Source organism: Aegilops tauschii, chromosome 5 (assembly GCF_002575655.3).
Source record: "Aegilops tauschii subsp. strangulata cultivar AL8/78 chromosome 5, Aet v6.0, whole genome shotgun sequence".
NCBI classification, from domain to species: domain Eukaryota; kingdom Viridiplantae; phylum Streptophyta; class Magnoliopsida; order Poales; family Poaceae; genus Aegilops; species Aegilops tauschii.
The window spans coordinates 61,788,933-61,810,039 of record NC_053039.3 but is presented as its reverse complement, the minus strand read 5'-3'; the positions used below and the strand labels follow the sequence as shown (position 1 = coordinate 61,810,039).

Here is a 21,107-nt window from a genome sequence, read left to right as displayed (position 1 = left end):
ATAACCAAATATCAACTTGCTGATTTTACTACCATATATGTGTATCCTCTCCAGACCAGTCACACAAGGTAGAACACTGCTATTGTTATGGTCAGGACGATGGTGTCAAGGGAACAAGGCTTTTATTTGTCATTCTGTTTTGACCACATTCTTGGCCAAACTCTGGCAATGATATCTGTCTAGAAAGTGTACCCTAGATGCGGATGCATGCAATTATTTCAAAGCGACGGTATCATCATCGTCAATTGATACAAGATCCTAGATGAAGATGCATGAATTATTTGGAAGTAGCTCAAATTTTATTAGAGCTCGGTTAAGTCCAATCACACATCATACATACAAAGTGTTTTTTAGTTGCCAGTAGTACTTGAGAATTTCTGAAACGGTCCTAGAGGCCCAGATCGGGGATGCAGTAGTCATCTACTCGAATTTATCTCGAGCAGAATGAGTCGTGCTGGCATCCCCGCTGCCGCTGCTGCCGCTGGTCACCGAGGAACCAAAAGAATCGTCAGCCGGCGGCTGCATCAGGTAGGTTGCCACCGGCATCTTCCCCGGGAGGCTTGGCGGCGGCACCTCCAACCGCAGCACACTCACGGCCTGCCTGATGGACGGCCTCAAGGCGGGGTCAGGGTGTCCGCACCAGAGCCCGACCACCATGATACACTCCATCTCTTTCTCGTCAAACTTGCCGTCCAGCCGCGCGTCGGCTGCCTCGAGGATAGCCCCTCGGCCGTGCGACTCCCATACCCACTGCAACAAGTGGATGACAACTCCGTCATCGTCGTCTACAGCCACCGCTGGCGCCCGACCACAGGCCATCTCGAGCAGGACGACACCGAAGCTGTAGATGTCAGATTCCACACTGGCTTTGCCCGCAAACACGCACTTCGGGTCCATGTAGCCGAGCGTCCCGGCTGCACCCGTCGTCAATGAGCCCCGGCCATCGCAGATAAACCTCGCAAGCCCGAAGTCACCAAGCCTGGCATTGAAGGACGCGTCCAGCATGATGTTGCTCGGCTTGACGTCCCTATGCAGAACGCGCTCCTCCGTGTCCTGGTGCAGGTACATCAGCGCTGAACCCACACCGAGCGCGACCTGATACCTGACTGCCCATGGCAGCAGCTGGTCCAGCTTGTAAAGGTGTGCGTCCAGGCTACCATTGGGCATCAGTTCATACACGAGCAAAAGACCATCATCGTCACCGCCATAGAACCATCCAACGAGCGGCACGAGGTTCCGGTGCCGGAGACGGCTAATGATCTTCACCTCGGAGACAAACTCCTTCCAGCCCTGACGAGAGCTCTTGGACACTTTCTTCACGGCAATGTGAAGGTTCATGTCGTGGAGGAACCCTCGGTACACGGAACCGAAGCCTCCTTCTCCCAGCTTGTTCCTGCCAGAGAAGCCGTCGGTGGCGGCAGCGAGCTCGGCATACCTGAATCGTCTCAGCCCAGTCCCTTGCTCGAGTTCGTCTTGGCGTGCACTTTTGCGGTGGAAGTAGGCCGCCACTTTAGGAGGTCTTTCCATGAACGATCTCATGGCAACCCTGGCCGCTGCCACCCATGTTCGCCACCGGTACAACATGGATCTCATGGCAACCCTGGCCGCCGCCACCCATGTTCGCCATGGGTACAACACGAACCGAACCAATAGGCCGATCAGGCAGACAACAAGCGCCACGGAGATGGTGATAAGGCTGGCGATGATGACAACCTTTCGTCGGTGTTTTCTGCGCGCTGTCTCCATATTCCTCTGGTGCTCATTCTCCTCCTCCTCATATTCCTCGCTATACCGGTACGTCTCCAGCCGCACCGTGCGCGGGCGCGGCTTGTCAGCGTCAGCGAGGATGGCGTAGCGCAGGTAGCAGCTCGACCCTTTGATGGTGCCACCGCTGTTGTTCGGGAACCATCGCGGCAGCTGATCGGTGTAGTAGGAGAGGCAGCGGGTGCACTCGCTCGCCGGCAGATCCCTCGTGCACTGCACCACTGCCTGCACCCACTCCGCCTCGGTGAACCCCTCTGTGCCCTCAGCGATCCGCTCAGGCCTTTGGCAAGCCTTCATCATGAGCCGATGAATCAACTTAAACCTTGTGTGGCTCACACCAGCAGTGTCCAGGATATACCCTGCGAGTACGACTCCTTGGTACCAATGGCCATGGTTTCTGTCGTTCCAAGTTGGGTAAGGGGTTTGTTCCAGCTTGGGCGCGACGGAAAGGTCGACCTTGTCAACCACAGAGAGGTCAGCAACAGAGAAGAAGGACTTGTCAGAGTATTGGATGGTGCAGGCGTTGTACACCGCGCGAACCGTCCGGCTGTGAGGACACGCCTTCATGATACCTTCAGGGGCACGGATGAGGCAGTCCTGGCACTCAGAGTCGGTGTCGCCAGCGTAGCACATGAACATGCCAAAGACCTCGTCGCCCGCCGCGCCGAATGTGCCGTTGAAGAAGCCGCTGGAGTCGGCGGCCACGGGGATGGCCGACAGGAGCCTGTCGAGGTTCACATGGTACTTGCTTCCTTCGGTGTAGTTGCTCGCAGTTGAGCATGAGATCACGGATGGCCGCAGGGGCTGGGGTGTCTCATCGATGACGGCATCGCCGTCGCCGTCAAAAAGTGGGCGGGCGTGGCATGCGGCAATGCCTGCTAGGAGTATCAGCACAAGGCGAACCCATGGAGGTGAAGCCATGGCCGGGCAGGCGGTGGTGACCTTGGTGAGTGGTGAGCGACACAATCACACGAGATACCCTTTGATATATTGGTGAGTGGTCCACTCTCCAGTCTCCACTGGTATCAATATTCCACCATCTCCTGCTACTCCACACATTTTCAGGAACTGGATACTGCTTACACGTTAGGTGGTTTACACGTCAGGTGATTTCAGTATTCCACCAATATTCCAACAGCTCGTGATTACACGGCATTGACGAAGTCAGTCTTGTAGGCGGGTCTTGTAGCCACAAATTTACGCAGAATTTTCTCAGCTACAAGTAGAAGGCGGTCTTTCATTTCATGAATAGTTGCCCTGTGTCCTTTTCAGAAAATTCAGACCAAGGCAGGCAGGGAGAAGGAGTGGCTTGGACTTCGCATGACGACATACTGTCACTACCAGAATTCATATAGACTGGCTCTCAAGTGCTGAAGTGGATCAAATGAGCCAATGGGCAGGTGCCCACAGATCATGAGAAAAGATCGTACATGATCAACAGTTGCATGCAGATATTAAAATGTCATTAGCTAAGTGGTTCTGCATTGTACTAGTATACATTCGTGGTTATTTTTTAAACTCAGCTCCAGAGCAGAGTAAACACTTAAAACGTATACCTTAGTCACTTGAACAAATGATTCAGTTTTTGCTACATACTGATGAAAAGGAAATCTCCGCTGATTTATGACGATCTTTTTCCTTATTGAGAAATGCTATGTATTTTGACAGAGATGTGTAACTATTATTTTGGCATGACTTGTGGAAATTTGGCCATGCCTTGAATGACACGTTGTGTCCACATGGCTCCTTCTACGAATAATCCACTGTACAGGCAATCAACTTCGAATTCTGATAGTGACAAAAGTGTAATTCTGGTAGCAACCAAGAGAAAAATCAACAGAGACTGGGTCACCGTTGGACCTCGGTGGGAGTTAGCTGTTGGATAATCGGCAACTAAGCTTTACTGAGGGCCAAAGGCCATTACATATACATGTGTGGTAGAGTGCATAAAACCCCTCATACAATGGGGATATAACGAAAAGGGACTATACACATCTAACACCATCCCCCCCCCCCCCCCCTCAAACTCATGGTGTATCAACAACACTGAGTTTGGAGAGAAAAAAGCCATGCTGCGCTCGAGTCTGTGCCTTCGTGAAGAAGTCAGCCAACTGTAACTCAGAGGGCACATAGTGAAGAGCGAGAGTCTGATCCTGCACAGCAGCACGCACAAAGTGGGCATCCACACCGATGTGCTTGGTGAGCTCATGCTTCACCGGGTCACGTGCAATACTGATAGCACCGGTACTGTCAGACAGTAAGGGAGTCGAGGTAGTAGCAGACACACCAAAATCCTCAAGTAACCACCGTAACCAGATTACCTCAGCCGTCAACATAGCCATGGCACGCAACTCAGCCTCTGTACTCGAGCGAGAAACTGCAGTCTGTTTCTTTGTCTTCCAGGCAATAAGAGAGCCACCAAAAAAGACACAATAAGCAGACAGCGAGCGTCGATCAGAGAGATCACTAGCCCAGGTAGCATCAGAGTAGGCCTGGAGCGTAAGAGAGCTAGAACGTGGAAAGAAAAGGCGCTGAAAGATCGTGCCACGAAGATATCGTAGGACACGGAGGAGGTGACTATACTGGACAGAGGTGGGGGCTGAAACAAACTGACTCAGGATGTGGACAGGATAGGAGATGTCAGGGCGCGTAACAGCAAGATAAACAAGGCTGCCAACGAGGTGACGATAGCGCGTGGGATTAGGAAGAGGGTCACCATCAGAGGCACGAAGCTGAACGTTGAGCTCCATGCGAGTCACAACAGTGCGCTCATCACCGAGAGCAGCGCGAGCAAGAAGGTCCTGAATGTATTTTTCTTGGGAGATGTAGAAGCCATCAGAGGTAGAGGAGATCTCAATCCCAAGAAAATAGCGAAGTGGACCAAGATCAGTCATGAGGAACTCGTCTCGAAGGCGAGCCTTAACAAAGGCAATGTACTCAGAGTCATCCCCAGTGATGATCATGTCATCAACATAGAGAAGGAGAAGAGTCCGACCACGAGGAGATGTGTGAACAAACAACGCGGGATCATGATCACTGGGCAAGAAACCAGCGGCAGTCACCACAGAGGCAAAGCGCTCAAACCAGGCGCGAGGGGCCTGTTTAAGACCATAGAGGGAGCGACGAAGTCTACAGACCATACCATCAGGAGCATAGTACCCCGGTGGTGGCTGCATATAAACCTCCTCTCGCAACTCGCCATTGAGAAAAGCGTTCTGGACATCAAGTTGAGAGATAGACCAATGACGAACAGAAGCCACAACAAGGAGAGTGCGGACAGTGGTCATGTGGGCCACAGGAGCGACTGTCTCATCATAATCGCGTCCCTGCTCCTGCTGAAAACCACGGGCCACGAGACGAGCTTTGTGACGCTCAAGAGAACCATCGGAGCGAGTCTTGATCTTGTAGACCCACTTGCAGGTGATGGGACGAACACCAGAAGGGAGGGAAATCAGATCCCATGTGCCAGAGCGCTCGAGAGCAGCAAGCTCTTCGGCCATCGCAATCTGCCATTCAGGCTGAGTCATGGCAGTCCGATAGGAAGTGGGCTCAACAAGGACAGTGAGACCGTACCGATCAGGAGAGTAGCAATCAGGTGGAGGGCGAGGCCGAGCACGAAGGTTGTGAACCGGGGGAGGCGTGAACGGAGGTTCACGAGAGGTGGAAGGCGCGTCAGGCACGTCAGGGGAAGCATCCTCAGTACGAGGGCAGCGAGTATAGTGGAGAGGAAACGGTGAAAGAGGGCGACGGACTGGAGATGATGGTGTAGAGGTGGAGGAGGAGGAGGGAGAAGGCGGTGTCGGTGGTAAATGAGAATGAGTGAGAGGTGTAGGAGGAAGAGGTGAAACATGAGGCACATAGCGGGGTGTATCGGGAAGGAGAAGAAAAGAAATATCGGCCACAGAGATGTTGGAAATATGCCCTAGAGGCAATAATAAATGGTTATTATTATATTTCTGTGTTCATGATAATAGTCTATTATTCATGCTATAATTGTATTGTCCGGAAATCGTAATACATGTGTGAATACATAGACCACAACCTGTCCCTAGTAAGCCTCTAGTTGACTAGCTCGTTGATCAACAGATAGTCATGGTTTCCTGACTATGGACATAGGATGTCACTGATAACGGGATCACATCATTAGGAGAATGATGTGATGGACAAGACCCAACTTAAGCATAGCATAAAAGATCGTGTAGTTTCGTTTGCTAGAGCTTTTCCAATGTCAAGTATTTTTTTCCTTAGACCATGAGATCGTGCAACTCCCGGATACCGTAGGAGTGCTTTGGGTGTGCCAAACGTCACAACGTAACTGGGTGACTATAAAGGTGCATTACGGGTATCTCCGAAAGTGTCTGTTGGGTTGGCACGGATCGAGACTGGGATTTGTCACTTCGTGTAAACGGAGAGGTATCTCTGGGCCCACTCGGTAATGCATCATCATAATGAGCTCAATGTGACCAAGGCATTGGTCACGGGATCATGCATTGCGGTACGAGTAAAGAGACTTGCCGGTAACGAGATTGAACAAGGTATTGGGATACCGACGATCGAATCTCGGGCAAGTAACATACCGATTGACAAAGGGAATTGCATACGGATTGATTGAATCCTCGACACCGTGGTTCATCCGATGATATCATCGTGGAACATGTGGGAGCCAACATGGGTATCCAGATCCCGCTGTTGGTTATTGACCGGAGAGGCGTCTCGGTCATGTCTGCATGTCTCCCGAACCCGTAGGGTCTACACACTTAAGGTCCGGTGACGCTAGGGTTGTAGAGATATATGTATGCGGAAACCCGAAAGTTGTTCGGAGTCCCGGATGAGATCCCGGATGTCACGAGAGGTTCCGGAATGGTCCGGAGGTAAAGATTTATATATGGGAAGTCTTATTTTGGTCGCCGGAAAAGTTTCGCGCTTTATCGGTATTGTACCGGGAGTGCCGAAAGGGGTCCGGGGTCCACCAAGGGGGTCCACCAGCCCCGGGGGGCCACATGGGCTGTAAGGGGTGCGCCTTGGCCTATATGGGCCAAGGGCACCAGCCCCAAGAGGCCCATGCGCAAGAGATAAGAAAGAAGGGAGAGTCCTAAAGGGGGAAGGCACCTCCGAGGTGCCTTGGGGGGGAAGGACTCCCCCCTGGCCGCACCCTTCCTTGAAGGAAGGGGCAAGGCTGCGCCCCCCCCTCTCCCTTGGCCCTATATATAGTGGGGGGAAGGGAGGGCAGCAACATCTAAGCCTTGGGCGCCTCCCTCCTCCCCTGCAACACCTCTCTCTCTCTCGCAGAAGCTCGGCGAAGCCCTGCCGGAGACCCGCTACATCCACCACCACGCCGTCATGCTGTTGGATCTCCATCAACCTCTCCTTCCCCCTTGCTGGATCAAGAAGGAGGAGACGTCGCTGCACCGTACGTGTGTTGAACGCGGAGGTGCCGTCCGTTCGGCACTCGGTCATCGGTGATTTGGATCACGGCAAGTACGACTCCGTCATCCACGTTCATTGGAACGCTTCCGCTCGCGATCTACAAGGGTATGTAGATTCACTCCTTTCCCCTCGTTGCTAGTAGACTCCATAGATGCATCTTGGTGAGCGTAGGAAAATTTTAAATTATGCTACGATTCCCAACAGTGGCATCATGAGCCAGGCCTATGCGTAGTTACTATGCACGAGTAGAACACAAAGAAGTTGTGGGCGTTGATGTTGCCAATTCTTCTTGCCGCTACTAGTCGTTTCTTGTTTCGGCGGCATTGTAGGATGAAGCGGCCCGGACCGACCTTACACGTACGCTTACGTGAGACAGGTTCCACCGACTGACATGCACTAGTTGCATAAGGTGGCTAGCGGGTGTCTGTCTCTCCTACTTTAGTCGGAACGGATTCGATGAAAAGGGTCCTTATGAAGGGTAAATAGAAATTGGCAAATCACGTTGTGGTCATACGTAGGGAAGAAATCGTTCTTGCTAGAAACCTACAAACCACGTAAAAACTTGCAACAACAATTAGAGGACGTCTAACTTGTTTTTGCAGCAAGTGATATATGTGATATGATATGGCCAGAAGATGTGATGAATGATATATGTGATGTATGAGATTGATCATATTCTTGTAATAGGAATCACGACTTGCATGTCGATGAGTATCACAACCGGCAGGAGCCATAGGAGTTGTCTTTATTATTTTGCATGACCTGCGTGTCATTGAATAAACGCCATGTAATTTACTTTACTTTGTTGCTGAACGGTTAGCCATAGAAGTAGAAGTAATCGTTGGCGTGACAACTTCATGAAGACACAATGATGGAGATCATGATGATGGAGATCATGGTGTCATGCCGGTGACGAAGATGATCATGGTGCCCCGAAGATGGAGATCAAAGGAGCATGATGATATTGGCCATATCATGTCACTATTTGATTGCATGTGATGTTTATCATGTTTTTGCATCTTATTTGCTTAGAACGACGGTAGCAAGTAGGATGATCCCTTATAATAATTTCAAGAAAGTGTTCACCCTAACTGTGCACCGTTGCGAAGGTTCGTCGTTTCGAAGCACCACGTGATGATCGGGTGTGATAGATTCTTACGTTCGCATACAACGGGTGTTGACGAGCCTAGCATGTACAGACATGGCCTCGGAACACACGCAATACACTTAGGTTGACTTGACGAGCCTAGCATGTACAGACATGGCCTCGGAACACGGAGGACCGAAAGGTCGAGCATGAGTCGTATAGAAGATACGATCAACATGGAGATGTTCACCGATCTTGACTAGTCCGTCTCACGTGATGATCGGACACGGCCTAGTTGAACTCGGATCATGTTTCACTTAGATGACGAGAGGGATGTCTATCTGAGTGGGAGTTCATTAAATAATTTGATTATATGAACTTAATTATCATGAACTTAGTCTAAAATCTTTACACTATGTATTGTAGATCAAATGGCCCACATTGTCCTCAATTTCAACGCGTTCCTAGAGAAAACCAAGCTGAAAGATGATGGCAGCAACTATACGGACTGGGTCCGGAACCTGAGGCTCATCCTCATAGTTGCCAAGAAAGATTATGTCTTAGAAGCACCGCTAGGTGAAGCACCAATCCCTGAGAACCAAGACGTTATGAACGCTTGGCAGCAGCGTACTGATGATTACTCCCTCGTTCAGTGCGGCATGCTTTACAGCTTAGAACCGGGTCTCCAAAAGCGTTTTGAGAAACATGGAGCATACGAGATGTTCGAGGAGCTGAAACTGGTTTTTCAAGCTCATGCCCGGGTCGAGAGATATGATGTCTCCGACAAGTTCTTCAGCTGTAAAATGGAGGAGAACAGTTCTGTTAGTGAGCACATACTCAGAATGTCTGGGTTGCACAACCGCTTGTCTCAGCTGGGAGTTAATCTCCCGGATGACGCGGTCATTGACAGAATCCTCCAGTCGCTTCCACCAAGCTACAAGAGCTTTGTGATGAACTACAATATGCAGGGGATGGAAAAGACCATTCCCGAGGTATATTCAATGCTAAAATCAGCGGAAGGGGAGATCAGAAAAGAACATCAAGTGTTGATGGTGAATAAAACCACTAAGTTCAAGAAGGGCAAGGGTAAGAAGAACTTCAAGAAGGACGGCAAGGGAGTTGCCGCGCCCGGTAAGCCAGTTACCGGGAAGAAGTCAAAGAATGGACCCAAGCCCGAGACTGAGTGCTTTTACTGCAAGGGAAGTGGTCACTGGAAGCGGAACTGCCCCAAATATTTAGCGGACAAGAAGAAGGCCGGCAACACCCAAGGAACTACGGAATAAACGGAGACTGGCAAAGGACGAGGTGACGATGCGCGTCGGGAATGGTTCCAAGGTCGATGTGATCGCCGTCGGCACGCTACCTCTGCATCTACCCACGGGATTAGTTTTAAACCTCAATAATTGTTATTTAGTGCCAGCTTTGAGCATGAACATTGTATCTGGATCTCGTTTAATTCGAGATGGCTACTCATTTAAATCTGAGAATAATGGTTGTTCTATTTATTTGAGAGATATGTTTTATGGTCATGCCCCGCTGGTCAATGGTTTATTTTTGATAAATCTCGAACGTGATGTTACACATGTTCATAGTGTGAATACCAAAAGATGTAAAGTTGATAACGATAGTCCCACATACTTGTGGCACTGCCGCCTTGGTCACATTGGTGTCAAGCGCATGAAGAAGCTCCATGGAGATGGACTTTTGGAGTCTCTTGATTACGAATCATTTGACACGTGCGAACCATGCCTCATGGGTAAGATGACCAAGACTCCGTTCTCCGGAACAATGGAGCGAGCAACCAACTTATTGGAAATCATACATATCGATGTGTGTGGTCCAATGAGTGTTGAGGCTCGCGGAGGATATCGTTATGTTCTCACTCTCACTGATGATTTAAGTAGATATGGGTATGTCTACCTAATAAAACACAAGTCTGAAACCTTTGAAAAGTTCAAGGAATTTCAGAGTGAGGTTGAGAATCAACGTGACAGGAAAATAAAATTCTTACGATCAGATCGTGGTGGAGAATATTTAAGTCACGAATTTGGTACACACTTAAGGAAATGTGGAATAGTTTCACAACTCACGCCGCCTAGAACACCTCAGAGAAATGGTGTGTCCGAACGTCGTAATCGCACTCTATTGGATATGGTGCGATCTATGATGTCTCTTACCGATTTACCGCTCTCATTTTGGGGTTATGCTTTAGAGACTGCCGCATTCACTTTAAATAGGGCACCGTCTAAATCCGTTGAGACGACACCGTATGAATTATGGTTTGGGAAGAAACCTAAGCTGTCGTTTCTAAAAGTTTGGGGATGCGATGCTTATGTCAAGAAACTTCAACCTGAAAAGCTCGAACCCAAATCGGAAAAATGCGTCTTCATAGGATACCCTAAGGAAACTATTGGGTACACCTTCTACCTCAGATCCGAAGGCAAGATCTTCGTTGCCAAGAACGGGTCCTTTCTAGAGAAGGAGTTTCTCTCGAAAGAATTGAGTGGGAGGAAAGTGGAACTTGATGAGGTGATAGTCACCCCTTCCGAGTCGGAAAATAGCGCAGCGCGGGAAAATGTTCCTGTGGTGCCTACACCGACGGGGGAGGAAGTTAATGATGATGATCATGAAGCTTCGGATCAAGTTGCCACTGAACTTCGTAGGTCCACAAGGACACGTTCCGCACCAGAGTGGTACGGCAACCCTGTCCTGGAAATCATGTTGTTAGACAACGGTCAACCTTCGAACTATGAAGAAGCGATGGCGGGCCCGGATTCCGACAAATGGCTAGAAGCCATGAAATCCGAGATAGAATCCATGTATGAAAACAAAGTATGGACTTTGACTGACTTGCCCGATGAGCGGCGAGCCATAGAAAACAAATGGATCTTTAAGAAGAAGACGGACGCAGATGGTAATGTGACCATCTACAAAGCTCGACTTGTCGCTAAGGGTTATCGACAAGTTCAAGGGGTTGACTACGATGAGACTTTCTCACCCGTAGCGAAGCTGAAGTCTGTCCGAATCATGTTAGCAATTGCCGCATACTATGATTATGAGATATGGCAGATGGACGTCAAAACGGCATTCCTTAATGGCTTCCTTAAGGAAGAGTTGTATATGATGCAGCCGGAAGGTTTTGTCGATCCTAAGAATGCTAACAAAGTGTGCAAGCTCCAGCGCTCAATCTATGGGCTGGTGCAAGCATCTCAGAGTTGGAACATTCGCTTTGATGAGATGATCAAAGTGTTTGGGTTTACACAGACTTATGGAGAAGCCTGTATTTACAAGAAAGTGAGTGGGAGCTCTGTAGCATTTCTCATATTATATGTGGATGACATATTATTGGTGGGAAATGATATAGAATTCTTGGAAAGTATAAAGGCCTATTTGAATAAGTGTTTTTCAATGAAGGACCTTGGAGAAGCTGCTTATATATTAGGCATCAAGATCTATAGAGATAGATCAAGACGCCTCATTGGTCTTTCACAGAGTACATACCTTGACAAGATATTGAAGAAGTTCAGTATGGATCAGTCCAAGAAGGGGTTCTTGCCTGTATTGCAAGGTGTGCAATTGAGCACGGCTCAATGCCCGACCACGGCAGAAGATATAGAAGAGATGAGTGTCATCCCCTATGCCTCGGCCATAGGGTCTATTATGTATGCCATGCTGTGTACCAGACCTGATGTAAACCTTGCCGTAAGTTTGGTAGGAAGGTACCAAAGTAATCCCGGCAAGGAACACTGGACAGCGGTCAAGAATATCCTGAAGTACCTGAAGAGGACTAAGGATATGTTTCTCGTTTATGGAGGTGACGAAGAGCTCGTCGTAAAGGGTTACGTCGACGCTAGCTTCGACACAGATCCGGATGACTCGAAGTCACAGACCGGATACGTGTATATTTTGAATAGAGGAGCAGTAAGCTGGTGCAGTTGCAAGCAAAGCGTCGTGGCGGGATCTACATGTGAAGCGGAATACATGGCAGCCTCGGAGGCAGCACAGGAAGCAGTCTGGATGAAGGAGTTCATTACCGACCTAGGGGTGATTCCCAATGCGTCGGGCCCAATGACTCTCTTATGTGACAACACTGGAGCTATTGCCCTTGCGAAGGAGCCCAGGTTTCACAGGAAGACCAGGCATATCAAGCGTCGCTTCAACTCCATTCGTGAAAGTGTTCAAAATGGAGACATAGATATTTGTAAAGTACACACGGACCTGAATGTAGCAGATCCGTTGACTAAACCTCTCCCTAGGGCAAAACATGATCAACACCAGGACGCAATGGGTGTTCGATTCATCACAATGTAACTAGATTATTGACTCTAGTGCAAGTGGGAGACTGTTGGAAATATGCCCTAGAGGCAATAATAAATGGTTATTATTATATTTCTGTGTTCATGATAATAGTCTATTATTCATGCTATAATTGTATTGTCCGGAAATCGTAATACATGTGTGAATACATAGACCACAACCTGTCCCTAGTAAGCCTCTAGTTGACTAGCTCGTTGATCAACAGATAGTCATGGTTTCCTGACTATGGACATAGGATGTCACTGATAACGGGATCACATCATTAGGAGAATGATGTGATGGACAAGACCCAACTTAAGCATAGCATAAAAGATCGTGTAGTTTCGTTTGCTAGAGCTTTTCCAATGTCAAGTATTTTTTTCCTTAGACCATGAGATCGTGCAACTCCCGGATACCGTAGGAGTGCTTTGGGTGTGCCAAACGTCACAACATAACTGGGTGACTATAAAGGTGCATTACGGGTATCTCCGAAAGTGTCTGTTGGGTTGGCACGGATCGAGACTGGGATTTGTCACTTCGTGTAAACGGAGAGGTATCTCTGGGCCCACTCGGTAATGCATCATCATAATGAGCTCAATGTGACCAAGGCATTGGTCACGGGATCATGCATTGCGGTACGAGTAAAGAGACTTGCCGGTAACGAGATTGAACAAGGTATTGGGATACCGACGATCGAATCTCGGGCAAGTAACATACCGATTGACAAAGGGAATTGCATACGGATTGATTGAATCCTCGACACCGTGGTTCATCCGATGATATCATCGTGGAACATGTGGGAGCCAACATGGGTATCCAGATCCCGCTGTTGGTTATTGACCGGAGAGGCGTCTCGGTCATGTCTGCATGTCTCCCGAACCCGTAGGGTCTACACACTTAAGGTCCGGTGACGCTAGGGTTGTAGAGATATATGTATGCGGAAACCCGAAAGTTGTTCGGAGTCCCGGATGAGATCCCGGATGTCACGAGAGGTTCCGGAATGGTCCGGAGGTAAAGATTTATATATGGGAAGTCTTATTTTGGTCGCCGGAAAAGTTTCGCGCTTTATCGGTATTGTACCGGGAGTGCCGAAAGGGGTCCGGGGTCCACCAAGGGGGTCCACCAGCCCCGGGGGGCCACATGGGCTGTAAGGGGTGCGCCTTGGCCTATATGGGCCAAGGGCACCAGCCCCAAGAGGCCCATGCGCAAGAGATAAGAAAGAAGGGAGAGTCCTAAAGGGGGAAGGCACCTCCGAGGTGCCTTGGGGGGGAAGGACTCCCCCCTGGCCGCACCCTTCCTTGAAGGAAGGGGCAAGGCTGCGCCCCCCCCTCTCCCTTGGCCCTATATATAGTGGGGGGAAGGGAGGGCAGCAACATCTAAGCCTTGGGCGCCTCCCTCCTCCCCTGCAACACCTCTCTCTCTCTCGCAGAAGCTCGGCGAAGCCCTGCCGGAGACCCGCTACATCCACCACCACGCCGTCATGCTGTTGGATCTCCATCAACCTCTCCTTCCCCCTTGCTGGATCAAGAAGGAGGAGACGTCGCTGCACCGTACGTGTGTTGAACGCGGAGGTGCCGTCCGTTCGGCACTCGGTCATCGGTGATTTGGATCACGGCAAGTACGACTCCGTCATCCACGTTCATTGGAACGCTTCCGCTCGCGATCTACAAGGGTATGTAGATCCACTCCTTTCCCCTCGTTGCTAGTAGACTCCATAGATGCATCTTGGTGAGCGTAGGAAAATTTTAAATTATGCTACGATTCCCAACAAGAGAAGCTCGAGGAAGAAGGATGTGGGTAGTAAGAACGAGACTCGTCAAAGGTCACATCACGCGAGATGCGCAAGCGACAACCAACAGGGTCCCAACAACAATAGCCCTTGTGCTCGTCACTGTAGCTAAGGAAAACACACTCAACCGACTGAGCAGTCAGTTTAGTGCGTTCGCGCGGGGCGAGAAGGACGTAGCACACACAGCCAAACATACGAAGAGCTGAGTAGTCAGGAGAGCGACCAGATAGACACTCCATAGGGATACCACCCTGCAGAGCAGTCGATGGCTGAATGTTGATGAGATAGGTGGATGCGGAAACAGCCTCAGCCCAAAAATGGGGTGGAAGGGAAGCAGCAATCATCAGCGCACAAGCCGTCTCAAGCAAATGACGATGCTTTCGTTCAGCAACGCCATTCTGAGCATGAGCACCAGGACATGAGAACTGGGCAAGAGTACCCTGTTCCGCGAGAAAACCACGCAACAGCTGAGAGATATACTCTCCAGCGGAGTCAGCACGAAAAGTACGAATGGGCGTGGCAAACTGGGTGTGAACCATGGCAGCAAAACGTTTGTATATAGGGAGAACCTCGCTATGAGATTTCATGAAGTAGAGCCAAGTGAAGGAAGCAACAAGGGAGGAGATCAATTCACTTTCTTATTCAACATGAACCCTAACAGTGGCATCGCTGGCTTAAGTATCCACATCACCCACACACCCAACATGGGCTAACACACGTTACACGGGCTCCGGCCCAGAAGACTCGTAGGCTAAGGCCCAACTTACATGGGCTAACACACGTTACACGGGCTCCGGCCCAGAAGACTCGTAGGCTAAGGCCCAACTTGATTCGTGCACTCGGTGTCCGCTGCAGGTTCAGATGCGGCTACCTGCAGGCGTGACAAAGTAGAAGGCGGTCTTTCAATTCATGAATAGTCGCCCGTGTCCTTTTCAGAAAATTCAGACCAAGGCAGACAGGGAGAAGGAGTGGCTTGGACTTCAGGAAAGTTGGCAGACCGAAGAGCCGATGGCTGCCGCCCGGCAGCATCTTCTCCGACAGTGGTGCCTCAAATGAGCGTAGCATCGACGGGCGGTCTCAGCCGGCCATGCCAATGCAGCAGCAGAACCATCCCATCGATGCAAGTTGCTGCATCCTCAAATTCAGGGCATCCCAGAGATGAAATGATCTCCCAGCTGCGTCTTGAATTCTCGATCAAGCATGAAGAAGATTCATGAATAATCGAAAAGAGAGCTCACTCCCAGTACAAAGGCTGGAGGAAGAGAAGGAAGGAGAGTTTTTTTTTTTTGTTTTGTTTTTTTTTAGCAACAGAAGGAAGGAGAGATAGACCTGCAGCGGCGGAGCAACGGCTGACCCAAGCGCACATGTCTCGGCGCCTGTACAAACTTTCTAGTCAGAGAATCTATAATGCATCGGCAGAGCTCCTGCCAGTTGCCGTAAAAAAATACTCTAGCAAGAAATCAAGCTTAAAAATCATACATGCACACCCAACGGATCGGATTTCATTTGAATCATGGAAAAGCAACCGTGTCAACACTGTCAATTGGTGGGAGATACTACATGCAGATGCATGCATTATTTTGAAGTAGCTCAAATTTTGTTAGAGCACGGATCGGTCCAAGCATACACTATACAAATATGCAATGTATTTTTTTGAAAAGGATACAAATATACAATACATACAGAGTGATTTTCAATAATATTTGGAAATTTCTGAAACGATCCTAGTTAAAGGCCCAGATCGGGGATGTAGTAGTCATCTACTCGACTTTGCATTGTCTCGGAAAAAAAAATCTACTCGACTTTGCCTCGAGCCGAACGAGTTGTGCTGGCATCCCCGCCACTGACCACCGAAGAACCAATAGATTCATCAGCCGCTGGCTGCATCATGTATGTTGGGACCGGCATCTCCGCTGGGAGGCTCGGCAGCGGCGCCTCCAAACGCAGCACGCTGACAGCCTGCCTGATGGACGGTCTCAGGCCGGGGTCTGGGTGCCCGCACCAGAGCCCGACCACCATGACACGCTCCATCTCTTTCTCGTCCAACTTGCCGTCCAGCCGGGCGTCAGCTGCCTCCAGGATGGCCCCTCTGCCGTAGGACTCCCATACCCACTGCAACAGGTGGACGACTGCTCCGCCATCGGCCACCGCCGGGGTCCGACCACAAGCCATCTCGACTAGGACGACACCGAAGCTGTACACATCGGACTCCACACTGGCCGTACCCACGAACACACACTTCGGATCCATGTACCCGAGAGTCCCGGCTGCACCCGTCGTGAATGAGCTCCGACCATCGCAAACTAGCCTTGCGAGCCCAAAGTCACCGAGCTTGGCATTGAAGGACGCGTCCAGCATGATGTTGCTCGGCTTGACGTCCCTGTGCACGACGCGCTGCTCCGTATCCTGGTGCAGGTACATCAGCGCGGAGCCGACCCCGAGCGCAACCTCGTACCTGACTGCCCATGGCAGCAGCTGTTCCGGGTTGTACAGGTGTGCGTCAAGGCTGCCATTGGGCATCAGCTCATACACGAGCAGAAGGCCATCATCATCGCCGCCATAGAACCATCCAACAAGCGGCACGAGGTTCCGGTGCCGGAGCCGGCTAATGATCCTCACCTCGGATACAAACTCCTTCCAGCCCTGACGAGAGCTCTTGGACACTTTCTTCACGGCGATGTGAAGGTTCATGTCGTGGAGGAACCCCCGGTAAACAGATCCAAAGCCTCCTTCTCCCAGCTTGTTCCTGCCAGAGAAGCCGTTGGTGGCAGCCGCGAGCTCGTCGTACCTGAATCGTCTTGGCCCAGCCCCTTGCTCGAGCTCATCTTGGCGTATGCTTTTGCCATGGAAGTAGGCCGCCTCTTTCGGCGGTTTTTCCATGTATGATCTCATGGCAACCCTGCCTGCTGCCACCCAGCCTCGCCACCGGTACCACATGAACCGAATCAACAGGCCGATCAGGCAGATCACGAGCGCCACGGCGATGGCAATAAGGCTGACAATGATAGCTATCTTCCGTCGCTTTTTTCTGTGCCTCGACTCCTCATCCGCCATCGCCTTCTCGCGCTCCAACTTCTGGGCCGCCATGTCCCTCTCATAGTTCTCGCTGTACCGGTACCTGTTAAGCCGCACAGTAGACGGCTTGTCCGCAAGGATGGCGTACCCCAAGTAGCAGCTGTACCCCTTGATGGCGCCGCCACTGTTGTTCGGGAACAACCGCGGCAGCTGATCAGTATAGTAGGAGAGACAGCGTGTGCATTCGCTTGCCGGCAAGTCCCTCGTACACTGCGCCACCGCCCACACCCATTGTGTGTCAGTGAACCGTTGTGTGCCTGAGGCGATCCTCTCAGCCGCTTGGCCCGCCTTCCCCATGAGCCGGCGAATAAGCTCGGACCTCATGCGGCTCATGCCGGCCGTGTCCACAACGTAGCCTACGAGTGGTACGACTCCCTGGTACCAAGCTGCATAACTGTCTCCGCCTCCGCCGTACTGAGTACGGTAAGAGGATCGTTCCATTTCCATGTTTGGAGCATCGGAGAGATCGGCTATGTCTATGAGGTCGGCGACGGAGAAGAAGGACTCATCAGAGTACCGAAGGGTGCAGGCGTTGTAGACAGCGCGAACAGTCCGGCTGTGCGGGCACAGCTTCATGACACCCGCAGGTGCACGGGTGAGGCAGTCCTGGCACTGAGAGTCGGTGTCGCCGGCATAGCACATGAAGAGGCCGAAGACCTCTTCGCCCTCCATGCCGAATTTGCTGTTGAAGAAGCCGCCATCCTTGGCGGCGGCCATGGGGATGGCCGACAAGAGCCGATCGAGATTCACGTGGTACTGGCTTCCATCACTGTAGTTGCCAGCAGTTGAGCAGGAGATCACGGATGGCGGCAGGGGCTGGGTGGTCATGATTTTGTTGACGTCGTCATCAAAAAGTGGGCGGCCATGGCATGCGGGGACGGCGGCTAGGAGTAGCAGCACAAGGCGAACCCATGGAGGTGAAGCCATGGCCGGGCAGAGCGGTGGTGACTTTGGTGAGTCGAGAGACACAATCACAGGAGGAGACACCTTGGGTAAGTAGTGAAGTTGTAATACTATATACACACAGAGTGTGAACCCAACTCCGTGTGCATTGCTTTCAGTATTCCACGAGCTCCTGGTATTCTACATTATTTCGGAACTGAATACAAAGTTGGACTTGGTCATCAAGCTAAGTATGTCCTGCTGACACCCTTTGGCCTTTACCCTTTGGCCTTTTTCGTTTTGTCAAAGACTCTGTTTTGTACTCCTAGAAATTTCAAAGAAATTTTGTAGCCAAATGATGCAGGCCTAACGATTAGAAAATTCTTAGGCCTGCACCTAACTCCTCGGGAAGATTAATTCATGCGTTTTCCTGTGCTACAAGCCAAGCAACTTGTATTGCTTGTTTCTATGGTTACAGTTCCTGTAAGAAATGTTTTTCTTTTTTCTTTTTTAGGGGTTTAGGAAATTGTTTCGATTCCTTAGGAAATGACATCTACTTTCTAAAAAAAATCATATACCCGCATTTTAAACATCATGCAAATCAAAGAAGCCCTAAGACTTTGTAATGAACTATGGATACGTTTTTATCATATGATGCAGAGGCTAGAAAAGCGCTTTGTTGCATTTTTTTTCAAGAGTATGCAAATTGCGTACCATAGCTTTATAGAACAAAGAAAGAATATTTAAGGCATCTCCAATGACAACCCGTAAATTTTCTCCTCTATTCATCCACGGACAGGGGGGACCAGTCCGCGGACACGGATGCGGGAGGACGTCATCCAGCCGTAGCCACATACATCCGGCCTTTCTTAATTTTTTCCCAGTCCGCACGATCAAATAGCCGCATGTAAATGGTACAGAAGTTCAAATAGCCGCATGCATCACTAGTTTATATTTTAAAAAGTTCAAATATTACATCCCAACATTGTTGTTCCCTTTCACCGCCCACTGATCCTCAGTCAGATCTTCCTTCAGCTGCTTGTGAGTTGGTCGAAGCCGAATTTGTTGATGCATCTGAATAAACTCCTTAGATGTGGCCGGATTCTGGTCCGAAAGTTGGATAAGATCAACCATGTACTCAAATTCCAGAGCCGCAGCAGCATCATCACTCTCATCCTCGACGATCATGTTGTGCATGATCACACAACATGCCATCACCTCCCACAAGATTTCTGGATCTCATTATTTTGCAGGTCCACGAACAACTGTAAAACGGGCATGCAGAACTCCAAATGCCCTCTCGGCATCCTTTCTAGTTGCTTCTTGTCTTTAGGCAAAGTGAGGATTTTCCTGGCCAACTGGGTTTGAGATGGTGCTGACAAAGGTAGCCCATGGAGGTTAGATGTGGTTAACCAGATAGTAGCCCATGTTTTACTCATGTTCATTGGAGGTTAGATGTCGTTAACCAGATAGTAGCCCATGTTTTACTCATGTTCATTGACAGTATAGTGGCAAGGAGGAGCTTTTCCTTCAGTCAGCCTTGCAAACAACGGTGATCGTTGCAGCACATTCATGTCATTGTGAGACCCGGACATGCCAAAAAAAGCGTGTCAAATCCAAAGATCATGTGATGCAACTGCTTCAAGAATGATGGTGGGCTTCTTAACATGACCCTGATATTGCCCTTGTAAAGCCTTCGAGCAGTTCTTCCATTTTCAATGCATGCAGTCAAGAGATCCAAGCAAACCTGGCCACCCTCTTGCTTCTGAGATTGTCAGGAGCCTCTCTGTGTCTGCCACAGTTAGTTCTCTCGGGTACTGAGGTCCGAACACCTTGACCACGGTAGTTGCAAACCTGACCATGGTATCTCCGCATGTGCTCTCAGACATCCGTAGGTACTCGTCCCACAAATCGGCGACCGTGCCATATGCAAGCATCCAGAGTGCGGCCGTGCACTTCTAGTAAAAAGAGGAGCCAATCGTTCCCACGGCGTCCTTCTTTAGGATGAAGTAGTCATCGTAGGACGGGACGCCATGGTACAAATGATCGAAGACAGTCTTGCGCATCCGAAAACACCGGCGAAAATGGTCAGCGAATAGTGCATCGGGGGCAAAGTAGTCGGCCATTAGTGTCAAATGGTCGCGCGCCTTGTTGCGGTTGAGCACTCGATGACTCTTTATCGAGCCCTTGAAATTGAGAATATGCTCCTCCGTACGCTCCGCGTCTTCAAGGACCTCCTGCATCATCGCCGTCGGACGACTTACTTCTCGTATATGTACTCCAAATCGGAATCCATTGCTAGAAAGAAGGGACAAGTGTTTTCAGCTCCGGCGATTCATCGAACAGTTGTTGGGCATGGTGAGAATAGCAGTAGCGGATGGTACCTGGAGGGGCGGTCAGAAGACAGGGGTTGAACGAAGACGGAGGAGAAGCGGGATGGAGGCCTGCTGGAGCGTTGGAGGTGACGGAGACGCGGATTTCTGGCAGGGGTGTGGCGTGGTGGCCGGAGTGGTGGAGCGGTGGCGACGGCAAAAGAAGGATGGAGTCGCGGGGTCCGGGGAGGGTTTTGGGTGGGCCTGGGGTGTCTGATTCCTATGTTTCACGTGTCCGGATTCCCGCAAAGTTCCTTCACTTTTGTCTTTGTTCGCAAAAGAAATCGCCACCGGACCATCCGCGAACCGATACAGGCCCGCGTTATATGGATTCGGCGGTCCAAACAATTGCGGAAGATTTACGGGTCAGCCTTGGAGATGCTTTACAAGAATAGTCCGCCTCGAAGCCACAACT

The 21,107-nt window shown here is 50.2% G+C and overlaps 2 protein-coding genes across 2 annotated transcripts; both read right to left on the bottom strand.

Moving 5' to 3' along the window:
* Positions 1–277: 277 nt before the first annotated feature.
* Positions 278–2,750, bottom strand: LOC109738859 (cysteine-rich receptor-like protein kinase 25). Its single transcript, XM_020297967.4, has one exon. It carries the CDS (start codon positions 2,683–2,685, stop codon positions 421–423), a length of 2,265 nt encoding a protein of 754 aa, XP_020153556.1. The 5' UTR covers positions 2,686–2,750; the 3' UTR covers positions 278–420.
* A 12,236-nt stretch (positions 2,751–14,986) lies between these two features.
* On the bottom strand, positions 14,987–20,811 carry LOC109756414 (cysteine-rich receptor-like protein kinase 26). Its single transcript, XM_020315254.3, has one exon. It carries the CDS (start codon positions 18,363–18,365, stop codon positions 16,158–16,160), a length of 2,208 nt encoding a protein of 735 aa, XP_020170843.1. The 5' UTR covers positions 18,366–20,811; the 3' UTR covers positions 14,987–16,157.
* Between the last annotated feature and the right edge of the window lie 296 nt (positions 20,812–21,107).